Source organism: Vipera ursinii (assembly GCF_947247035.1).
Source record: "Vipera ursinii genome assembly, chromosome: 5".
Classification (NCBI taxonomy): domain Eukaryota; kingdom Metazoa; phylum Chordata; class Lepidosauria; order Squamata; family Viperidae; genus Vipera; species Vipera ursinii.
Window position 1 is genome coordinate 42,485,074 of NC_139518.1, and position 19,750 is coordinate 42,504,823.

At 35.7% G+C, this 19,750-nt stretch overlaps 1 protein-coding gene across 1 annotated transcript in view; it reads right to left on the reverse strand.

Annotated features, from left to right (window-relative positions):
- Nucleotides 1-2,764: 2,764 nt before the first annotated feature.
- AMMECR1L (AMMECR1 like) overlaps nucleotides 2,765-19,750 on the reverse strand; it is a 28,063-nt gene continuing 11,077 nt past the window's right edge. Inside the window, exons 4-8 of the mRNA XM_083363747.1 lie at nucleotides 13,527-13,637; nucleotides 13,192-13,306; nucleotides 12,071-12,161; nucleotides 11,243-11,339; nucleotides 2,765-6,393 (exon numbers count right to left, since the gene is read on the reverse strand). Coding sequence (XP_083219873.1) covers nucleotides 6,282-6,393; nucleotides 11,243-11,339; nucleotides 12,071-12,161; nucleotides 13,192-13,306; nucleotides 13,527-13,637 — 526 coding nt within the window. The 3' untranslated portion in view covers nucleotides 2,765-6,281. The remainder of the gene's footprint in view (nucleotides 6,394-11,242; nucleotides 11,340-12,070; nucleotides 12,162-13,191; nucleotides 13,307-13,526; nucleotides 13,638-19,750) is intronic.

Sequence of the window (19,750 nt, forward strand, 5' to 3'; positions counted from 1 at the left end):
AAGCCTCATACAATTCCTGCCTGATATCTCCAATTGAAAGGAGAGAGTAGCAGGTATAGGGTTTTCTGCCTGAGCAGGGGGTTGTCCTAGATTTACAGAGGTGTCAAACTTCTGGGCTAGTTGCATCATGCACAGGCTGCACCCACCCCAGCTCTGGCAATGTGAAAAAAGTTACGATATGTCGCAACACATCATGTGACGCGGCAAATTTGACACCCGTGGACTAGAAGATCTCCAAGGTCCCTTCAAACTTTGTGATTCTGTTATTCTGATTTTCTGTATCATTTTTTCAGGTCATCCTTATTTTCAGGCAATAGTGTTGTATCGTTTGCATACTCAAATTATTTATGATTCTTCGTCCAATCTTCAGGCCCAAATCAGACTGTTCCAGGTCTAATTTCTGAATTATCACTTCAGCATACAGATCGAACAAAAATGGTGATAAAATACATCCCTGTCTAACTCCGTGACTGATTCAATTTGTGTTGCAATAGTGTTCTCACTGTTGCCTCCTGTTCACTGTACAATCTGATCAGGTGGATTGGGACACCAAAATCACACAGAACCGCCCATAGCTTATTGTGTTCTACACAGGCAAAAGCTTTTCTCTAATCAATAAAACACATATATAGATCCTTTGATATTCATGTGCCTATTCCATAATTCATCTAATATTGGCAGTGTGATCTTGAGTGCTATGCCCCTTTCTAAAGCAAGGTTATACATCAGGTAACTTGATCAAAGTCCTTCTATAGTCTCTGTTGAATGATCTTTAACAGAAACTTGCTTACATGAGAAATCAATGCAATCGTGAAATAGTTGAAGCAGTCTCTGGCACCACCTTTCTTTACTAATGGGATAAAAACAGATCTTTTCCAGTTGTGAGGCCATTGACGTGTAGACCATATTTCTGACACAGGGCTGTGATGATGTTAACTGGCACTGGTTTTAGTAATTCCAAAGGTATTCCATCAATACCTGGGGCTTTCCAATTCAGCAATTTCTCCATGGCCCATTCTACTTCTTTTAAGATGTTTGGTTCTTTATTAATTGGGCTGTCATTATTGTTATCTTCATGGTAAGTCATACTGCTATAGAGTCCTTCTATATATTCTTTCTACCTGTTCTTGATCTTCTGCTGGCCACTGAGTGCATTCCCATTGCAGTCTTAATTCCTTGCCATGCTGAAAAGCTGGATCACATCATTTTCACTACGACAAACATGACCTTAGTATGCCCTTCCCTGTTGGCTTCTTCCAGATGTTCACACTGCTTCTCCCACTGCCTGTTTTTGTCTTTCCTGGCCCATTTGGAAAATTGCATTCAGTCTTTTAACTTTGTCTTTGTTATCTTTCGCTTTGGTCGCTCTACACTGATCAGCTATTTTGATGGTGCCATCAGATAGTCCCTTGTTTGTTCTCTTTGGTTTTGGCGTGACATGTTATCAAGAAGTTTCCATGATGTTACCTTGGATCTCTTGCCACTGTTCATTTGTATCTTTCCCTTCTAGATTCAGTGGTTCCAACTATTCTTAAGGTCTATGATATACATAGGTGACATGTTGTCCACATTGAATTTGGTGTGTGGGGGGAGGGGAATAGTACCTTTTTCACTTTGCAGTTTGATCTTCACTAATAGCTGATGGTCTGAGCTACAATCAGTGACAGGAAGCATCTTAACAGATGCAACTGAACCTTTCCAGCGTTGGCATAAAATGAAGTCTATCTGATTTCAATGTTGTCTATTTGGTGCTGTCCATGTGTATATAAACATCGCTTCAATTGAATAAATCACGTTCATTACTCTGAGATGATTTTCCTGGCAAAATTGCACTAGGCGATCACCATCTTCATTCCGTTCACCTTCCCCAAACTAGCCTACTTTTTTGCAATTTCTCCTTGGCCTACTTTTTCATTGAAATCGCTCATAATATGCAAAATATTCTTTTTGGGTATTTTCATGAGAGCACATTGAAGCTCACTGTAAAAAAGTTCAATTCCATCAACGTTTGAGTCTATACTTGGAGCATAGATTTGTAGTATGGTGATGTCGAGTGGCTTGCTTCAAATTTGGATAGATATTATGCAATCACTGTATGCTCTGTGATTCTCAACACATTTGAATTATTTGCTTACACAGAATGCAACTCCTTTTCATCTGATATCGTTTCCAGAAAAATAAACCATCAACTCATCTGATTTAAATTGACCACTGCCTTTCCAGTGTAATATCTATGCCAAGGATGTCTATGTTCACTCTAATCATTTCTCTTTTTACAATTTGAGCTTCCAAAGTGAGATTCCTCTAACATTCCATGCTCTAATTTGATATAAAATGCTTTATAGTAATGCTGTATTAGATAAATTAAAAAGGGCAAGGCAAATTTTACTCTTAAGTGACTTATTTTAAAAATAATTTGCATTAATTCTGGTGTTGCTGGAATAATAACCTGTTCTTGTTTATAAACGGGGAAAAAAACCACACAAGGCCCATTACTCAATATTCTGTATGGATCACAAGACAAAATACCACAGCCAAACTATCATGAAGGCTTTATTTTTTTTAACAAATTGTCCAATCTCATTCTTTCTGAGAGTTTATCTTGTAAAACACAGTACTGTTAAAGATTCCCACCCATTTCATGCTGGTTTTGCCACCATCTTAGAGTTTGATTTATTTTTTTTAGAAATAGAATTTGAATTATTAGATTTCTGTGTGAAAAGTCAAAACGGACAGACTCCAATAAAAAAGGGACAAGATAGAAATGTATCCACTACAATTTATTTTCTACAATACTTCATTAGAGGGTAAAGTTCAATGATTTACACTCAGAAGTTATATAGCTAGGAGGCAACCAAGTGTAATAACAAAGAATTGGTCTGACATCTCTTCACTGAAGGTTTAAAGAGGTTCTTTAAAAGGAACAACTTAAATTAACCAAAGCATTATTCATTTTAGAATTGGGGGAAAAGTAGAAAGCAGCACTCAGTCAGAGAAGACTGCAATGTTAAAATGAGTAGGGAAAAGGGTTATCTGCAAAACTTGAAATGTGGAAGGTTAAAATATGCAACTAAAAATAATATTCAGAACAGGTAGATGTAACATGTTAACTGTAACATCTTTTGAATTGAAATGCCTCTATTGAGATTGCTATTTATTATGAAAAGAAAATCTCTTGAAAAATATTAAAAACAGTGAACCTCTGATGATTAATGATATCCTCTGCTATTACTTGGAAGGGATGGGAACAACAAAAAAATCCCTTAAGAGTCTCTAGGCTGCAACAAAGGAGATTCTCAACCACTTACAATAAATTCTTCTAAACCAAAAGGCACTTGCTTGTAGCTAAGGATGAGCCATTTCCCAATCATACCAGAATACTATTGCTAAGTTCGCTGTATAATTACATCACTCTTTAATCAGATAGAAAATACAACATTTAGGACTCTTGAAAAGACAGCGCTCTTCTGGCTTTTTGTTGGTTTCCATATCTTTTGTGTGTTTATTAATTTTGGGCTCATCACAGTACATCACTACTATGCATATAATATATAGATCCATGATCAATTCATTCTGTAGCATTGATATATCATATTGTGACTGAACTCTATTTGTGATCAATGTAATTATATCCATTTCTCTTACTGTTCTGTGTGCTCCATTGCCTGTTGCTGTTTTACTTACTAAAAGAAAATCACAATCCAACTTTAACAGAGGCATTTCCATTACTATGGATTAGGAGATTAGATGGAAACTGGCATGGAATGGGACCAGCTCTCACTCCAAAACTATTTTGACTTATTTCATTATAATAATAAAATTAGACCAAATAAGTTGTCACACTTAAAAGTCTGTTCTTTAAAATATTAAGGCCCCCATCTGACTCCTAAGCTCCCCTACACTCATTAAAACAAAACCAAATAATTAATGCTATACACTGTTGATTACATGTAACAGGGAAAACATTTTCTTTTTTTAAAAAAAACAATATTTGTACGGCACTATATGCTTGCATGACCAGTCTTACCAAATGTGCTCAGGGGTGAAAGTTTAGCACCATTGTTTTCCGTTTTGCTTTAAAAAAAATCTTTAAAATTGAAATTCTAACATAGAACACTAATAGTAATTTGTGTAGCCCTATAGTTCAATACTGTTTGAGAGCAGAGATGGATGGCATGACCGGAGCTTAACTTTCCCCTCCCGTTCTACAGTTTCTTTTCTGTTGAGGGCACCAGTAAGAGTAGTAACAATTCATTTTAATTTGTAAGAAGGCTAATTTACTCTCAGTAATAGAAAACTGTGGAAATGTCCCTTCAGATATACGTACTTTTCAGCATAATCAGAAGGGAAAATCAGTAATCCAAATGAATAATACCTGTGCAAAACTAAAAGCTATAACAGTATTGTGCATGGCTAGTGTGTATTCCTCTTTTACCCCTTCCTTCTACAAGAATTAAATAAATTTTGTGATATTTTTTCCTGAAAAATGTGAAGAGTGCAAGAAAAATAATGCAGTTTGAATGAATCCTAGATTCTCTTAAGTAGGCCTGTTGCAAAGAAGGTACATACATTTGCCATTTTCTAGCCAGCAGTTTAAGTGATGACAAATAATGTTTACCTCAGCATATAAGCAATTCATGTCTACTTATACTTCTTTCCAAGAATGGGGCATCTGCTTGGCCTATAAGGCTTTGCTTCGAGATTGCATTTACTCTTCTGTTTTACCCTGATAAGGTTAATTTGTTCAAAAGATATGGAGATTTTTATCCTGTATTCAAATGGAATTTCTAGATACTTTTTGGTATTTTTTTTACAAAAGCAACTGTTGTTCCATATAGTGAAATATGGTATCATATTGGCATTATGCTGAGTTCATCATCTGATTGTTCCTGTTTTTCAAGATGATTATCACTTTTTTCAGAAATCCTGCATTTCAATTCATTTAGAAGATTAATGCTACATTTTATGAATTAACTTTGAGGATATTGTTGTTCATATGATAACACTTAATGACTCACACAGGAAAATTGAGATAGTGAATATTTTGGAAAAAAAATCTGTTTACTGTTCAGTGTCCTGCATATTCAATTAACAATAGAAAAGTTGAAAATCTACAGGATATTAAAACCTGGATCCCAGTTAAATTGTCTTGGTGGGTAAATCATTGTTTAGATTCCAATTCTAAGTACAGTTAACTGGACGCATTTAATTTAAATTAATTTATTTCCAATTACTGTATATTATTTAGGGCTAAAGCATCAGTGCAGCAAGAACACATGCAGATCTGATAACCCATTTCAGCTAACAATTAATGTTTTATTACCTATTAGTGCCACACTAGCAAAACACCCTACTGCCTGGAAAAAACAGGCCTCATGGAATATTTTCAATAACAAAATTCCACTGTTTTTATTACAATAAGGATAGCTTTATGGGAAAAGATCTGCTGCAATTCATTTGCAAATCCTACTATCTGAACTTTAAGTAAGACACCCCAAAAACCCCAAAGATTATCCTTTTGGGATACAAGGAAACCTACGCTACTTCCATACACAACCTTTAGTGGTTTGCCTTCTTGTATGCAGTACCTTATCTAGTAAATTACTTTCTTTTTGTGTCAATAAAATAAACAAAAGTAGCTAGGTGTATAAATTGAAACCTTCTGGATATGAATAGGCAATGCATTTTATCTGCAGTAAATTTTATTTTACTTTTGAAATCTTTGATTAATTGCCATCTTTTGCAAGGAGGAGAACTTCCAGACATACCATCCTTATAACAAGTCATAACATGTTTGCTTGGGACATGTTAGGACTACTTAGCTTATGGCAGATAAATATTAGAGATTAAAAAAAAAAGAAAATACAAATAACCTAAAAATCTTTTGTTGGACTCCGTTGCCAGACTGCCAGAAGAAATCTCCTACTTGATCAGGGGGCATTGTAATTAACAATTCAAATGAACACAGTGCAATTTAACACAGAGACAGAGCAGTGGTACTGCCATTCCTCAAGTTTTTCTCTATCCAACAGCCATGGTCCCAGGTACTCAGTCCAAATGAACCCTCATTCTGAAAAATGAAGTAAGCTTGGGCCTCTGTCAGTTGCACTCACTTTGTAGCCCCCACCACCCATAATCAACTGGAAGGCAGACTTGGCAACGGAAGCTAGCATCATAAAATGGTGCAGTAATAGAAGTAACTGGACCAGGAAGAGGAGGCATCTGTTCCAATGATGTCGTAGCTGGCAGCTGGGGGGCGGGACTGGTCATGCAGCTTTGTGTCAGGAGTAATGATTGTAGAGGGGTGGGGCATGAAGAGTGCCATTTTGAAAACAATGCTGTCGTGAAGCCATGTATTCTGCATAACTGATTGTCACCTTCTCACTACGGTATCTGAAAGGAAAAATGACAGAATTAAAAATATATATTTATAAATAAAACAAATAAATGAAATTTGCCATAGGTGAAACTGAAATCCTATTGCTATATGTTGATGCAATAACCTATTAAATTTCCTATCAATACAGTTCTCTTAATTTAACTTCTTCACTCTGCTACCGGCTGGATATAAACTTCAGAGTTATGGAAGCTGTAGACAATAACTGAGACAATATCAATTTTGTAGAAAAGGCTTTTTATATTGTTAAGTATTCAAATAACATGAAAGATCTATATTCCAATAAAAAGTGGTATGTTATTATCACCCTTTTTCTATAGCAGTGGTCTTCCACTCAGTCTGGAAGCAGAACTGAAAAAGGCTTTAAGTTGCTTCTGGTGTGAAGAGATATTTCCTTCCAGGTTTTGGAATGACAAACCAGAAAGAGCAAGGGATATGAAAATGTGATGTGTATATAATAAATTCAATGTACCATTTTCTTACAGAAGAAGCAGACAATTCTCCAGTGGAACGTTCCAGATGTATCCCTAAGAGTGGGATCGTAGCCCTTCTTATGAAATAATGGAGTTACCTTTTAGCTGAGATACACTTTAAGCTTATACAGTAATGCTTTTTAAAGGAGGACATAGAGAGCCATGTGAAAATCCTACAGGTGCCTTTCAGGATAGGGGCATTGGTGATACAGATGGCTGATCATAAAACCAATGGAGTAAAAACAATAACCAAGTCAAGGATAAACATACTACGACAACCAATGAAATCAGCAACCAACCCCCCCTTGCTTCAATTAACTTTTCAACTCTGGCCTTAGCTGCTTGACCAAAGACTCAGAAATAATTCTAATAGGAGAAATGGGGAACAGTCTAGTTTTTTGTCCCCCACAACTTGGAATAGTTGGGGAGACCCAACATGGGCTTTGTTGCTTTTTATTTTGCCTCTGGGGTATGGTTAGTTTCTGGTACACTATGTGCCTGGTTCAAAGAGTCTGCAAGCCTGCCTAAGAATGCTTTGGATTTTCCCATGAACTTCTAGGAAGAGAAGATTGTCAATGAGTGGGAGTGAGGAGAAATTACCTGACTGAATTAGTTAGGAAGGTTGAGGTGGTTTCTGCCTTGATGAAGGGATTGTGGGACTGGGTAATAGCTAACATCCCCTCTGGTGTCTAGGGTCCCAGTGGTGCAGTCACTGTTGGCCAGTACATCTGTGGAGAGTGCAGTGGGGAAATGAGAGAGCATGTTGCTGTTTCACTGGGGGCTGGACCTCATGATTGGCCCATGTTGTTGAAGAAGTCAACTGCTATAACCCCAGGCAGCAAACATGCACGGAAGAGTAGAGGGATCCATGTGCTCTCTGTAGTGAAACAGGACCTGAACTGAGAAGAGGTCATCTTCTCCCACTCCTCTTAACATCAAAATGTTTTAAGCCCACATAACTCCCAATTTAATATTGATACATGCTTGATAAGAGGAACATCATAGAAGGAACCTTCCAACTATAATTAAAAAGTTTTACTATCTGTTTCTCCATCTTTTTCCTTTGTGCTTCCTTTTTAGTTCAACTAAATCCACTAATGGCAGTAGTGACCAATAATACTCAATATTAGTATGGTAGGTGTTATTGCTATCTAGTATTCTGCTCACTACTGGATTCAAAATGTAAGCATGCGGGGAAGGAAAAAGTGAAGAAGAACCAGCACACGTGTACAGAAATTATGAATAGAAAAACAGAACATTAGCTAATCAAGTGAAACTGGGCATGGGCATATTGTGTACAATACTAAACTGTAAAATTAGCTACCAACAGATGTGAGATGTGATGATGGATTCTAGTTTAGAGCATCTGAAAAAGGAACTAGATAAGTTTATGAATTATCAATGATTACTAATATTAAGGCCATTGCCTACCTCAAGAAGCAAAGATGGCTCTAGGAGAGGAGACCACAGAGTTGGGAGAGAGTTAAGTGCATAATAAGCTTAGAATTATGTTCCCACAAATGGCCCAAGTCAAATCCCTCATAAATTCTGCTGATGCTTATCGGATGCCAATTTGCTGCTGAACTTTAGTTGACTGAATTCTTGTGTATAGGCTTGAGTAATAAGTTGCATTCTTCTGAACTGCAACTTAAGTAATGTCCTGATACTTTATGCCTGACATTAATCTAGTCAGCTGAAGTTCAATACTAAATTGACACAAGAATCCCCCGTTAGTGGGAACATAATGACTATAATATACTTATCCCTTTTTAGGGAAAGGGGTAGAAATGCTTGGCAGCTTCACAGGATCCTGGATGAAACAGATTTTCTAGACACCTTTCAGTCTGGTTTCAGGCCTGGTTATGGGACAGATACTGCATTGGTCACACTAACGGATGATCTCCAGTGAGGGTGGGATGACGGCAGTGCAACCATCCTGATTCTCCTTGACCGCTTAGCAGCCTTCGAGATCATTGACCACGGTATCCTTTTAGGCCAACTACAGAGCTTAGGACTGGATGGCACAGTTCTATGCTAGTTTAGCTCCTTTCTCCAAAGCCACTCCCAATCAGTGTTGATAGGGAGTGAGAAACCCAGCCCCCGGCTGCTCTCTTACACTGTACCGCAGGGCTTTAATACTCTCTCCACTCCTGTTTAACATCTACATGAAGTCGCTGGGGAGATCATTTGTCACCATGGGTTGAAATATCATCAATATGCTATGTTAATGCTTTAGATCTCCACATCTTGTGACCCAAGTGAAGTTGTCGCTATCCTCTCATGGTACCCGGAGGGCTTGGGCCTGGATAGGGGATAACAGGCTATATGATTGAATCCTAGCAAGACCGAGTGGCTTTGGGTGAATGGAACTTCAACATTTGGGTCTGAATGGGGTTGTCCTACCCCATTCAGATTCAGTTTGTAATCTAGGGGTTCTCCTGAACTTGCAACTTCTGCTCGAAGTTCAGGTGGTGGTCCTGATTTGGACAGCCTTTGCACAGCTTCGGTTTGTACACCAGCTGCAGTCTTTTCTGGATCAGGACTCCCTGTGCTCAGTCACTCAAGCCCTAATCATCTCTTGTCTGAATTACTGTAGTGCACTTTACATGAGGCTACCCTCAAAATCCATTTGGAAGCTTCCACTGGTACAGAGTACAGCAGCCTGAACAATCTGTGGGGCCCATAGAATGACCCATGTTATACCACTGCTCTGTGAGCTACACTGCTGTAGCTTGTTTGAGTGCAATTTAAGTTGTTGGTTATGACCTTTAAAGCTCTCCATGGCCATAGGTCCAGATTACTTGATGAGCTATTATCTCACCAAGACAAGCTTGTCCTATCTGTGCTGGCAGGAGCCCTGCTGAGGATCTAGTCCAGGGGTAGGCAACCTCAAGCTATGCTGACTCAGGAATTCTGGGAGTTGAAGTCCATGAGTCATAAAAGAGCCGAGGTTGCCTACCCCTGATCTAGTCAGTCAAGGAACTCCGACTGACAGGATCTAGGAGAAGAGCCTTTTCTGCTGCAGCACCAGCTCTCTGGAACTTTCTGCCCTCTGGGTTATGGTTTGCCCCACCCTCCTATCCTTCCACAAGGGCCTGAAGCCTTCCACAAGGCTTTGCAAGTTGGCCTGGGAACCCAACAGAGGAATATATTACTAGAGGTGGCTTCTGTACCAATTAGCAGACCCCACCTCTCCACTGCGCTTCCTGCTCCCCTTTTGCCCGTCTTTTTAATTTTATATTATTGTACTCCCTTTGTTATTTTTTATTATTTTATTCATTTGCTATTGTTATGTTTACATTCTTTATCATTTTTCCCCATTTTATTGTTGTAAACTACCTAGATTAGCCAGATGGACAGCAAATAAATTTAACAAACAAATACATAAACTCTGCCCACCACCTCTGCGTACTCTTCTAATACAAGAGCTGACTTAAATACCTGTTACAAAGGAGCAACAATGGAAAAGGACATTTACAATTCATGAAATTAAGCAATTCATTTTCATCTTATTAAAATAATATGGTTAGTGTACCTAACATTATCACACTTTACTTCTAAAAATATCAAGGCCTAAATATTCCCTAATGTTTCCATTTTATAGCCTTTTAAAAAAATTATTAATTATTGGAAAAAAATCTTGTTTTCGAATGGGTAGAAAAAAATAAGCAAGATCTCACTAATTAATTCATAGATTATCGACTCGTGAGAAGTAGATGGGCCTCCCCTGCTATAGCCCCTAGTTTTTGGAATATTCTCCCCTCAGAGATTACAATAGTGCCAACCCTGCTGGCCTTTCATAAGGGGTCTGGAGCTTGGAATGTGCTAAAGGCCCTATTTCTTTGCTTTACTGTTAGTTAATTATTGCGGTTGCTTTGGATGTTTTTATTGTTTTAACTGTATTAATAGTTTTAGAATTGTAAGCTGCCCAGAGTCACTTGACTGAGATGGGTGGCTATAAAAAATGAATGAATGAATGAATGAATGAATACCGGTAAATAAATAAATAAATAAATAAATAAATAAATAAATAAATAAATAAATAAATAAATAAATAAATGTTTAATGCTGTTAAAATGGTAAAATAAAAATTAAGACAACACAGATTTTACTTTCTCAAAATGTCACTTTTTTTCTAAAATTCCTTTGCAGTTTAAAAAAACATTAAGAAATGTAAAATAATTTCTAATAATTCAAAATTGTTGGCAATTTGGGGAATGAGGTGATGGTGGTGGTAGGAACTATAGGATCAGGAACATCTAATTTAAAATTTAAAAACTTGCATGGAAAAAAACAATTTCCAGAAATATGCTCTTCCAATTAGAAACAGAAGCAATGATAATACTAATACAAAAATAACAAGAAAGTTTACCTGGTGAGTTTAATAGTTTTCCTAAAGTCATTGGTAATTGGAGCCTTAAAACCACCTTTCCTGAGCAAGGAGTCTATTGTTTGAATCTGATCCCAATCTGTTTGAAAATGACAGCAGCAGACTTATAAATACAAGCTTAATTTAAAAAAGATATAGCCCTTTAAAAGAAAGCTCAAGTTACTCAGGTTATTGATAAGCTGCTGATAAATAGCTACCAATAAACAGAATAGTAACTGTAAATATTGAATACTACATGACTAAAATTTCATACACATGTATTTCAATAATAAACAAATATAATCAAGTTTTAAATGAAGTATACTGTAGCTATAATTTAAAATTTTAAATCTACTAAATTTCCCTGAAAGGTTTAAATTATACTTTGGTTTTTTTCATGCAGGAAGAGAAAATGTGATTCTCTGCATGCTGGAATAAATAATTTGAGGAAATGTAATATATTTCAGGGCAAATCATCAAAATAAATCATTGACTTAAAACCATACATCTGTTTTCACTGTTTGAATTATTTAAAAATCCAAACAGTTATGAATAATGCAGCATTTAAAACATGACTGCCACCTTGTTCCTATACAAAAATTAACATGTAAATCTAACAAATAAATAAAAATGAAATATATGTCTTTAAAAAAATCACCACACACTGAACGTATTACTATTTTGAGCCATTTAAGGTCAAAGCCTCTGAATATTTCAACCAAAGACGAGGAATGGTTTTATTCAGCACTGTGTATGGTATCTCCATGATTTACATTATTTCATTTACACAGATTTTACTTAAAATAAAATTACATTTTATTCCATACTCACCCTGTTCCTTAGCAACTTCAGGTAAGTATGTAGCTGTGCGCTTGACACCTTTCTCATTGATGAACTCAATTCTGATCCCATGGATTCCAACCTAAAAATAGAAATATTAAGTCAGCTGGGAGGTATTTTCTGGGAAAAAGGATTTACCCTTGCCATGCATCTTATTCAAAGATCAATCTGAAAAAAGTCTTGCCTTGCCTCCAATTCATTTATTAACTCCTACTGGCCACAAAGACAGTTTCTCAGGGTGATTTTTGCTTAGTATTTATTACCCAAGAGTAAAAGGTGACTGACTGATCATTCTTGCTCTCTGTTATTCTTAATAACTGTTCCAAATCCCTAATTTAAATGTACCCATTTCTTTTTACTTTCTACAGTGTTCAATGCTTTAATTGTAATTTTGGTTGTCATTGACAAGATCATAAAAGATACGTATATTTCTAAATGTTCTTCCTCATTAGAACCATTCTTTTTATTTTTCCAGTGAAATCTCCATCCTTATTCCTTAGCTTAAGAAAACAAAGCTGTATATCACCTTTTAACATTAGCTTTGGTGTTTTCATTTTCATAATGAGCTGTCATCTCTTCTTTACTTTCAGAGAAGATAATATATTTTCTATATCACAAATGGCTCATGTTTTGACTTCTAATGTTTATTTCAGCTGCTATCTCATCCAATCCTCCCATTCTTATAGCACTCACTTTCCTGTTCTAAACCATTCTTTCTCCAATCTCAGTTCTTCCTGCACCGTTTCCTAGGAAGTTGGCATTCTTTATTCCTATGGAGACCTATCAGCTCACATGTAAATTACTCTTAGCTTCATCTATTATTCTGATTTTGATTTCATAGATGTCCTTATGAGGAATCCATGTTTGTGTTGGCACCATTCTCAAGATCACTGAAGCTATTGAGTCCTGCTTTTGTATTAAAATAATAATCATTTGAGAGGGACTGAAGTAATTTATTCAGTAATTCAGTTTTAAATTCAGTCCTTTTTCAAATCTCATTCTTTAAATTCTATCATTATAAGTTACCCTTACTATGTAGACAAAGTACAAAATATTGATCTGAATCCAAATGGTACGAAAGAGTGATAGAAAATTCAGATTCACAGTTTTACCTCCCAGTCCAAGTAGTTAGTGGCATCCTCGAAATTAGTGAGGAGGGAGACAGAGCAGAAAAGTTTAGGCAGCTCCTCACGAGTCAGGGGTGGAAATCTACTGTCCTTAAGTGCACTAAAGTGGAAATAGAACATGGTCACCAACTTATATAAAACAGCTCACGATAGTATAATTTGGAAGGTTTACTACATTCAAATAATTTAGTCAAACTTAAGAAAAAATTACATCCCTTTGAAACAGAACAGATTTATACATACTACAAGCAGAACTAAATAAAAATATATATACAAAATGAATTGGGCTTGGTTTTCTGAGAGATCACTGTTGATTTTACCTGGTTAATGTGTATTCCCTGAGTCCTGAGTGAAGATTCATGGCAGAGAAAGTTCCAATGCAGCCCCGAAGTCGTTTGTCTCGGCCTGTCTTCCATGTCACAAAGAGTGGGCTGAAAATGCATAACACAAAAGCTTCAAATAATTTTTGCTGAGAAAAATTAAAATACAAAAAATATGACTGCATTTATAATGAAAAATCAATTTATGTCTTTTGCAGCTTTCAATGCCTTTGTTTCACCGAAGTAATGTTGAAAATTACTAACTGCTTTCCTTCTTTCATAGTTTCCAAAATTTTAGAAGTACTTAAAATGACAGGTTACATTGTTTTTAAGAATGCACAGGAATTCAGTAGCAGTATTTGAAAAACAAGCTTTAATAATACTATTACCAACACAAAGACTATTATTTAATAATTTCACTTGGCTTAAGTATGCAGAAGATTGAGTACCTGCTTCTTTTCTGTGCAAGAAGAGAGAAAATTGCTTCTTTTTTGGGCAGGACTTGGCAATATTTTTGGATGATCTAAATCAGGATAGGTAGGCAGCATAATCCTATTGATTCTTCTGAAGCGTTCAAATGAAAGGCAGGGAATCCAAGGCCCAAACAAATTTGGTTAAATGTCAGCTACCAACTTCACTTTACCAGCTATACTGTTGACTGTTTTTATTTAGCAACATCTGAAAGGCCACAGGTTTCCTGCTGCTCTGCTAGTGACTTTTAATACCTCTGGTAATCGTTTAGTACTTGACTGGTGTTCCAGTCCGGAAGCAAGATTTTATGATGGCTCTTTCCTCAAGACAACAGGTTCCAGAAGGGTTGGGAGTATGATGTTCTTCCTCATGGAAGCCATCTTATCCTCAGTGTTCATTTAATTGTCTGTATTGCTGTAGAGGTTAAGGCGTCAGGCTAGAAACCAGGAGACTCTGAGTTCTAGTCCCATTTTAGGCCCAAAGCCAGGTGTGTGACTGTGGGCCAGTCACTTTTTCTCAGCCTAGGAAGTAGGCAATGGCAACCACTTCTGAAGAAACCTTGCCAAGAAAACTGCAGGGACTCGTTCAGGCAGACTCCAAATATTACACGCATTTGAATGAAAGGGAAAAAAATGTTCACATTATATATAAAGCATTTGTTTTGTTACTTAACAATTTCCCCTTCTCTTAGTCAAAAGAGATACAATTTAAAAGTGACAACTTAATTCTTAAATACAAAGGGACCAATATTACAAGAATTTTTGTTATTCTGGATATAAAATACCACATTAAAAAGGTCTGATCAGACAATCAAATGATTGCATATCTAAGAGCACTTTAGACTCCATGCAGATAAATAAAGTTAAGTTCAGTTAACACAGAAGAGTTGGACAACCTACTTAACTGCTGTCAGGAAAAATATCCGTTCCTGGACAATAAACTCTTTTGTCTAAAATATTAGCTTTGAACTTGGGGGATACTTCTAGATATTTGTGTGACTCTGAGAAAAAGTGTTGTTGCTTTCATATTAAATTTAATGAGTGGATTCCTTAAAGCAACAACACTTTTTCACATTCACTGGGTAGCCTGAAAACATAAAAAATATTTTTTATATGAACGGAGAGAGATGAGGGCAGGAGCACTTCTAAAACATTTTTGAAGTTTGCAGTTCTGATGCGCTAATTCCCTAAAGACTGGAAGCAAACTTTTGTGTTTCATTTTCTTTTCTACACTTTGTGCTTACAGACATTACAAGCTTCAACTTGGAATTAGTGCTAAAACCTAAGTAGGTCACTGTTTCAGTGAGGTTTCAGTCAACAGCAAATTACACTTGTATTTTAGTTTGAGCTTGAACGCTGTATAAAATAGTAAATTATCACTGGCAAGAAAGAATCTGAAAGATCACAGGTAAAGAAAAAAGAATAATGCAACCCTGAAATATTTGGGTCTATGACAATTTTCCGCAGCCAACTCACCACGGCCAACCAGCTGCAGCCAACTTGCTATGGGACAACTCACTGCAGTTACATTAATATCAAAGAAATGGTGGAATAGAATTATTAAAGAAATGGTGCAAAAGGAGGGGCAAAATGAAATTTGAATGACAAAAATTAAAATACTTTTATTTGAAATAATTAAATTGAATTGTTAAATTGTCCTGTGGTGAGTTGTCCAACGGTGAGTTGGCCGTAGCAATTTGGTCAAAGAGTTCTGCAGCAAGTTGTCCCATTCCAGACATTTTTCAGACTATTTGAGTCTTCATGAAGCTTTTCTTAAAAGCAATTTGAAAACTCTGAATGTACTCAATTATTAGTCAATGTAGAATTGGAATCGCTTAAGTAATTGTATTTTAAAATTATATTTTTATTTCTAACCCCAGTGCAAAGTGCTATTTTTGATTTACAAAATCCTAAATGATTTGACTCTTGGAATTTTGGGGCAGTCTGGTTATGCCTTTTATAATGACCAATAAGATCCTGTTTTCAAGTGTCAAATGATACAGGTGCTAAATGTTATGGACCCACAGCATTTTGTACCGATTTCTGCAGTATAGGTTGTTTAACAGTCTTTGCTATCCATATTTTTTAAAAAATAAAGCCTTTTTACACATTTTATCCAAATATATTTATCTGTATTAATATGCTGCCACAATGCCTAAGAATTCTTAAGTCGCCTGCATAATAGAAGTTTTATAACAATCTGATCCTGTTTCAAGTATTCTCACACATAGATTCTAAACAGTAATAACATGTGATGGAACTTAATAAGCCATAATTATAGTGCACTGTAAGATAAATGAATTAATACATACAAAATTTTATCTCTACTTCTCTATTCCATGTCTTACAGTACTGCCAGAAACCTTATTTAAGGACCAAACTAAATACTATATGACAGATCTTGTGCAGGTGAAGAAAATATAAATCAGATGTTTTTTGAAGGAATGCCATCCATTTTAGAGGGATTCTCGTACTCCCCCCTACCCCGCATTATGATTCTAATTTAGAGTGTTCTTCTATTATGGCTATTTATCTCAAGAGGACAGTTAATTGGAACTGGCAAAGCGTTAAAGCGGTCCTCTGAACCAAATCTAAATAAATTCTTCAAGAATTATTTTTTATGAAGAAATTCTAAAGCCAGGATGTCATGCCTAACTTAGATTAAATTTAGTTTTTGTAACAGAGCAGTTTACTCTTAAAGATAATTTGAGAAAATATAGTAATTGTGATATGGTTGTTTTTAATTTGTTGACTATCAGATTTGTATTTTTAATTTTATATTAGTCTAATGTGCTTTCAAATAAAATCTTAATTGTTCTCCTCTGTAATTACCTCCTGACCTAGTTTCTGAGTTCTTCAGTATGCTACACTTCTGTTGATATCCAATGATTAAGAATATCATCAATGGAATTAAACTAGTTGTAATAAGTATTCCAGATCTAAATCTGAAGCTCGTTGTGGTTATTTGGTGTATAGTTTTCAATTTTGTTTCTATTTTTAACAATATGTCAAAAAAATGCTACAAAACCCTACTTTGCTAGACAATTAATTCAAACATAAAAAAATCTGGATGAAAATTAAACCTGCCATGTCCATTTGAAAAATAAGCCTGCTGTTCCATTTCTTTATCTGATCAGCAAATAATCTATTAACATTTATCTTCTATTTGTAATATTTTAAATCAGCTCTTACGATTTGTAATGTTATTGTTACATAAACTATTTTTAAATATATGAACCTGAAATCCTCAATAACAGTAATCCCATTAAGTCACAGTAAACAGTGTCTAAAACAAAATAGCTACAGAATCACATATTTGATTCTGATTTAGAATCTGTCTGTGTCTTGCAGTTGAATATGCAGATTGTTTAAAACACGTAAGTTTCTTAATTCAAACTACAGATGACTCCCTTAGCTTTTTGTTTGGTTAACATTGTAAACAAAGTAAATATGCTCTTCTCAGCCTCTCTGTTTTGAGCTTCATTTGGTTTAGTTATCCCTACAATGGGAACAAAGCATAGTTAGAAGTAGAGATTCTTCCCCCCCCCCCCGCCAAATTGGTATTGACTACTCACTGACTTTGTTTTTGGTATTCCAAGCTGGAAGCGAAGAATTCTATACTGCTAGGATTGTAAGCCACTGGTAGAACATTAATAAATTCTCAGTGCCATGGATTAAAGAGATCCACTGAGATGGCTTGTGTGTGTGTGTGTTCTTTTAACATTAACAAGTAATGTTAAAAGAAATAAAAACCTGCATCTTTTTTATAATAAGATAACTTCAAAATATAGGCATAGAACATAGCTATGTTATCCAGTTACAAAATAACAAACAGTACAGTGTCTTCACTAAGGCCAAAGCAAACAAGTTTTGAACTCAGAGCTACTCTTCAAATGGACTTTAGGCAAATAGGTGGATATGACTCAAAAAACAACATGCCTCCTAGAATACTCTGTCTCGTAGAAACTGTAAATTTAAATTTCAAGTGGAATCTGTAACAAAACATTGCAATGTAGAGTGTTCTTGTACAGGATAATAACTAACATCTTCTTTTTCAAGGTAATTTCCCCTTACTCTCCTTATCTGCCCCCTTTTAAGATGAACAGTTTTCATATACATTGTGCATGGACAATGTGCATTATTAACTTGCTCCTCTCAAAAACATTTTCAGTGAAGCTTTTCTATTACTTTTGCAAACCTTAGTGTTAACAGAAGATTCCCAATTATTCGTCCTCATTATTGGACAATGTTAATTACTGCATAACCCTAACCCTATCCTGGTTATAAAAACAGGAGAACTAAATTTGGAAAAAAGCAAGCAAATATAGTAGTAAAAACTGTTGTATGCCACACTGCCAAACCTAATAATAATCTTAACATGGAGAAAATGTTCTCTTTCCCATCAACAGTAGCCAAGCATGAAAGAACTTCACCCATAATGGTGTTTGTTTCATTTTAGTGAGCTTTGTGTGAACTTACCAAGCAGAGTTTATTCCAACAGCCATGGTTAACCAGCAACTTCTGCACTGTGATAGAAAACTATCTCCAATCACCTTATTCTACCAAATAAAACATGATTACCAACACAGACATATCATGGCAGACTGAGGTAGCAGAAATCTAGCAAGTATGAGTCTCTCAGAATTAATATGCAATTTTCATTTACTGAATGGGAAAAACATTATTTATCAAGGAGGCTCTAAAATCCTGAAGACATAAATTCAAGCCCTATTGGGAGAAATGGTAAGAGTAAGGTCCAATTCATCTTCTGTATACATTGATTGCTAAAATTAAGTTAAGACACAAGGATGAAATAGTAGGCAGAACTAGAACCCACACTAGTCTAGAGCAACTCCTTACTCCATCATCAAATATATTCCCTATATATTATCTATATACCTGCTCAGACATTTACACCTTTAGTTGACAGGCTGTAAAGGAACATTAGATCTTTATTGTATTATAGCAGTTGCATATACAATAGCTTTCAGTTCAAGCTCTGAATGCAGTCTCACAACAAAAGAAGTTGGAAGAAGTCCACATAAACAGATATAGATATGTTTTCTTAAGTAATCAAGGGAATGCTAAATAGGCATGCATACAACAGCTTGCTACTAATAAGTTATATCTTTGTATTTTTCTCCCTCAATCAATGTTAAATGACTGTCTTGTTTACAGAACCAGAAACCAGGCCTCCTGTTGAAAGCTGAAGGGCCTATTTCCTTAGTATAACTAAAATTCAAGTGGCTGAATGATAGAACCATCCATGCACCAAACCTTAATAGTAAGAAATCTCTCTTTTTACCCAGTATCATTCTGAGCAATAGAAACCAGGAAGCGTTAAGTGAACATTACTTAACATACTAACAAAAAGACAAGCACTGCAATAAAGTGAAATCCTTATTTTTATTTTAAATATTATGTCCCACTCTTCTGCATGTAGCATATACAGTGCTTTAATTCTAAAATAAAACAAAACCACATAGAAGGGATTACAAGCCATCCTGTCACATTTTATAAATGGAAAACTGTGTAATAGTAGTGGGTGTGGGTACTCTTGCTTAATTTACCATAGAGAACATTGTTTCACTTGTTATATAACTGGCTGCTGAAATATGGAACCTATTGGCAACCACACAGTGGAATAATTGGATTCACATTAGTCTAGTTTTGCTGTAAATTTTCCTTGTAGTCTGCATGGCACCAAGAATGGAAAATATCCAGCCCTCCACATCTAGTAAGTACAGTTTGTAG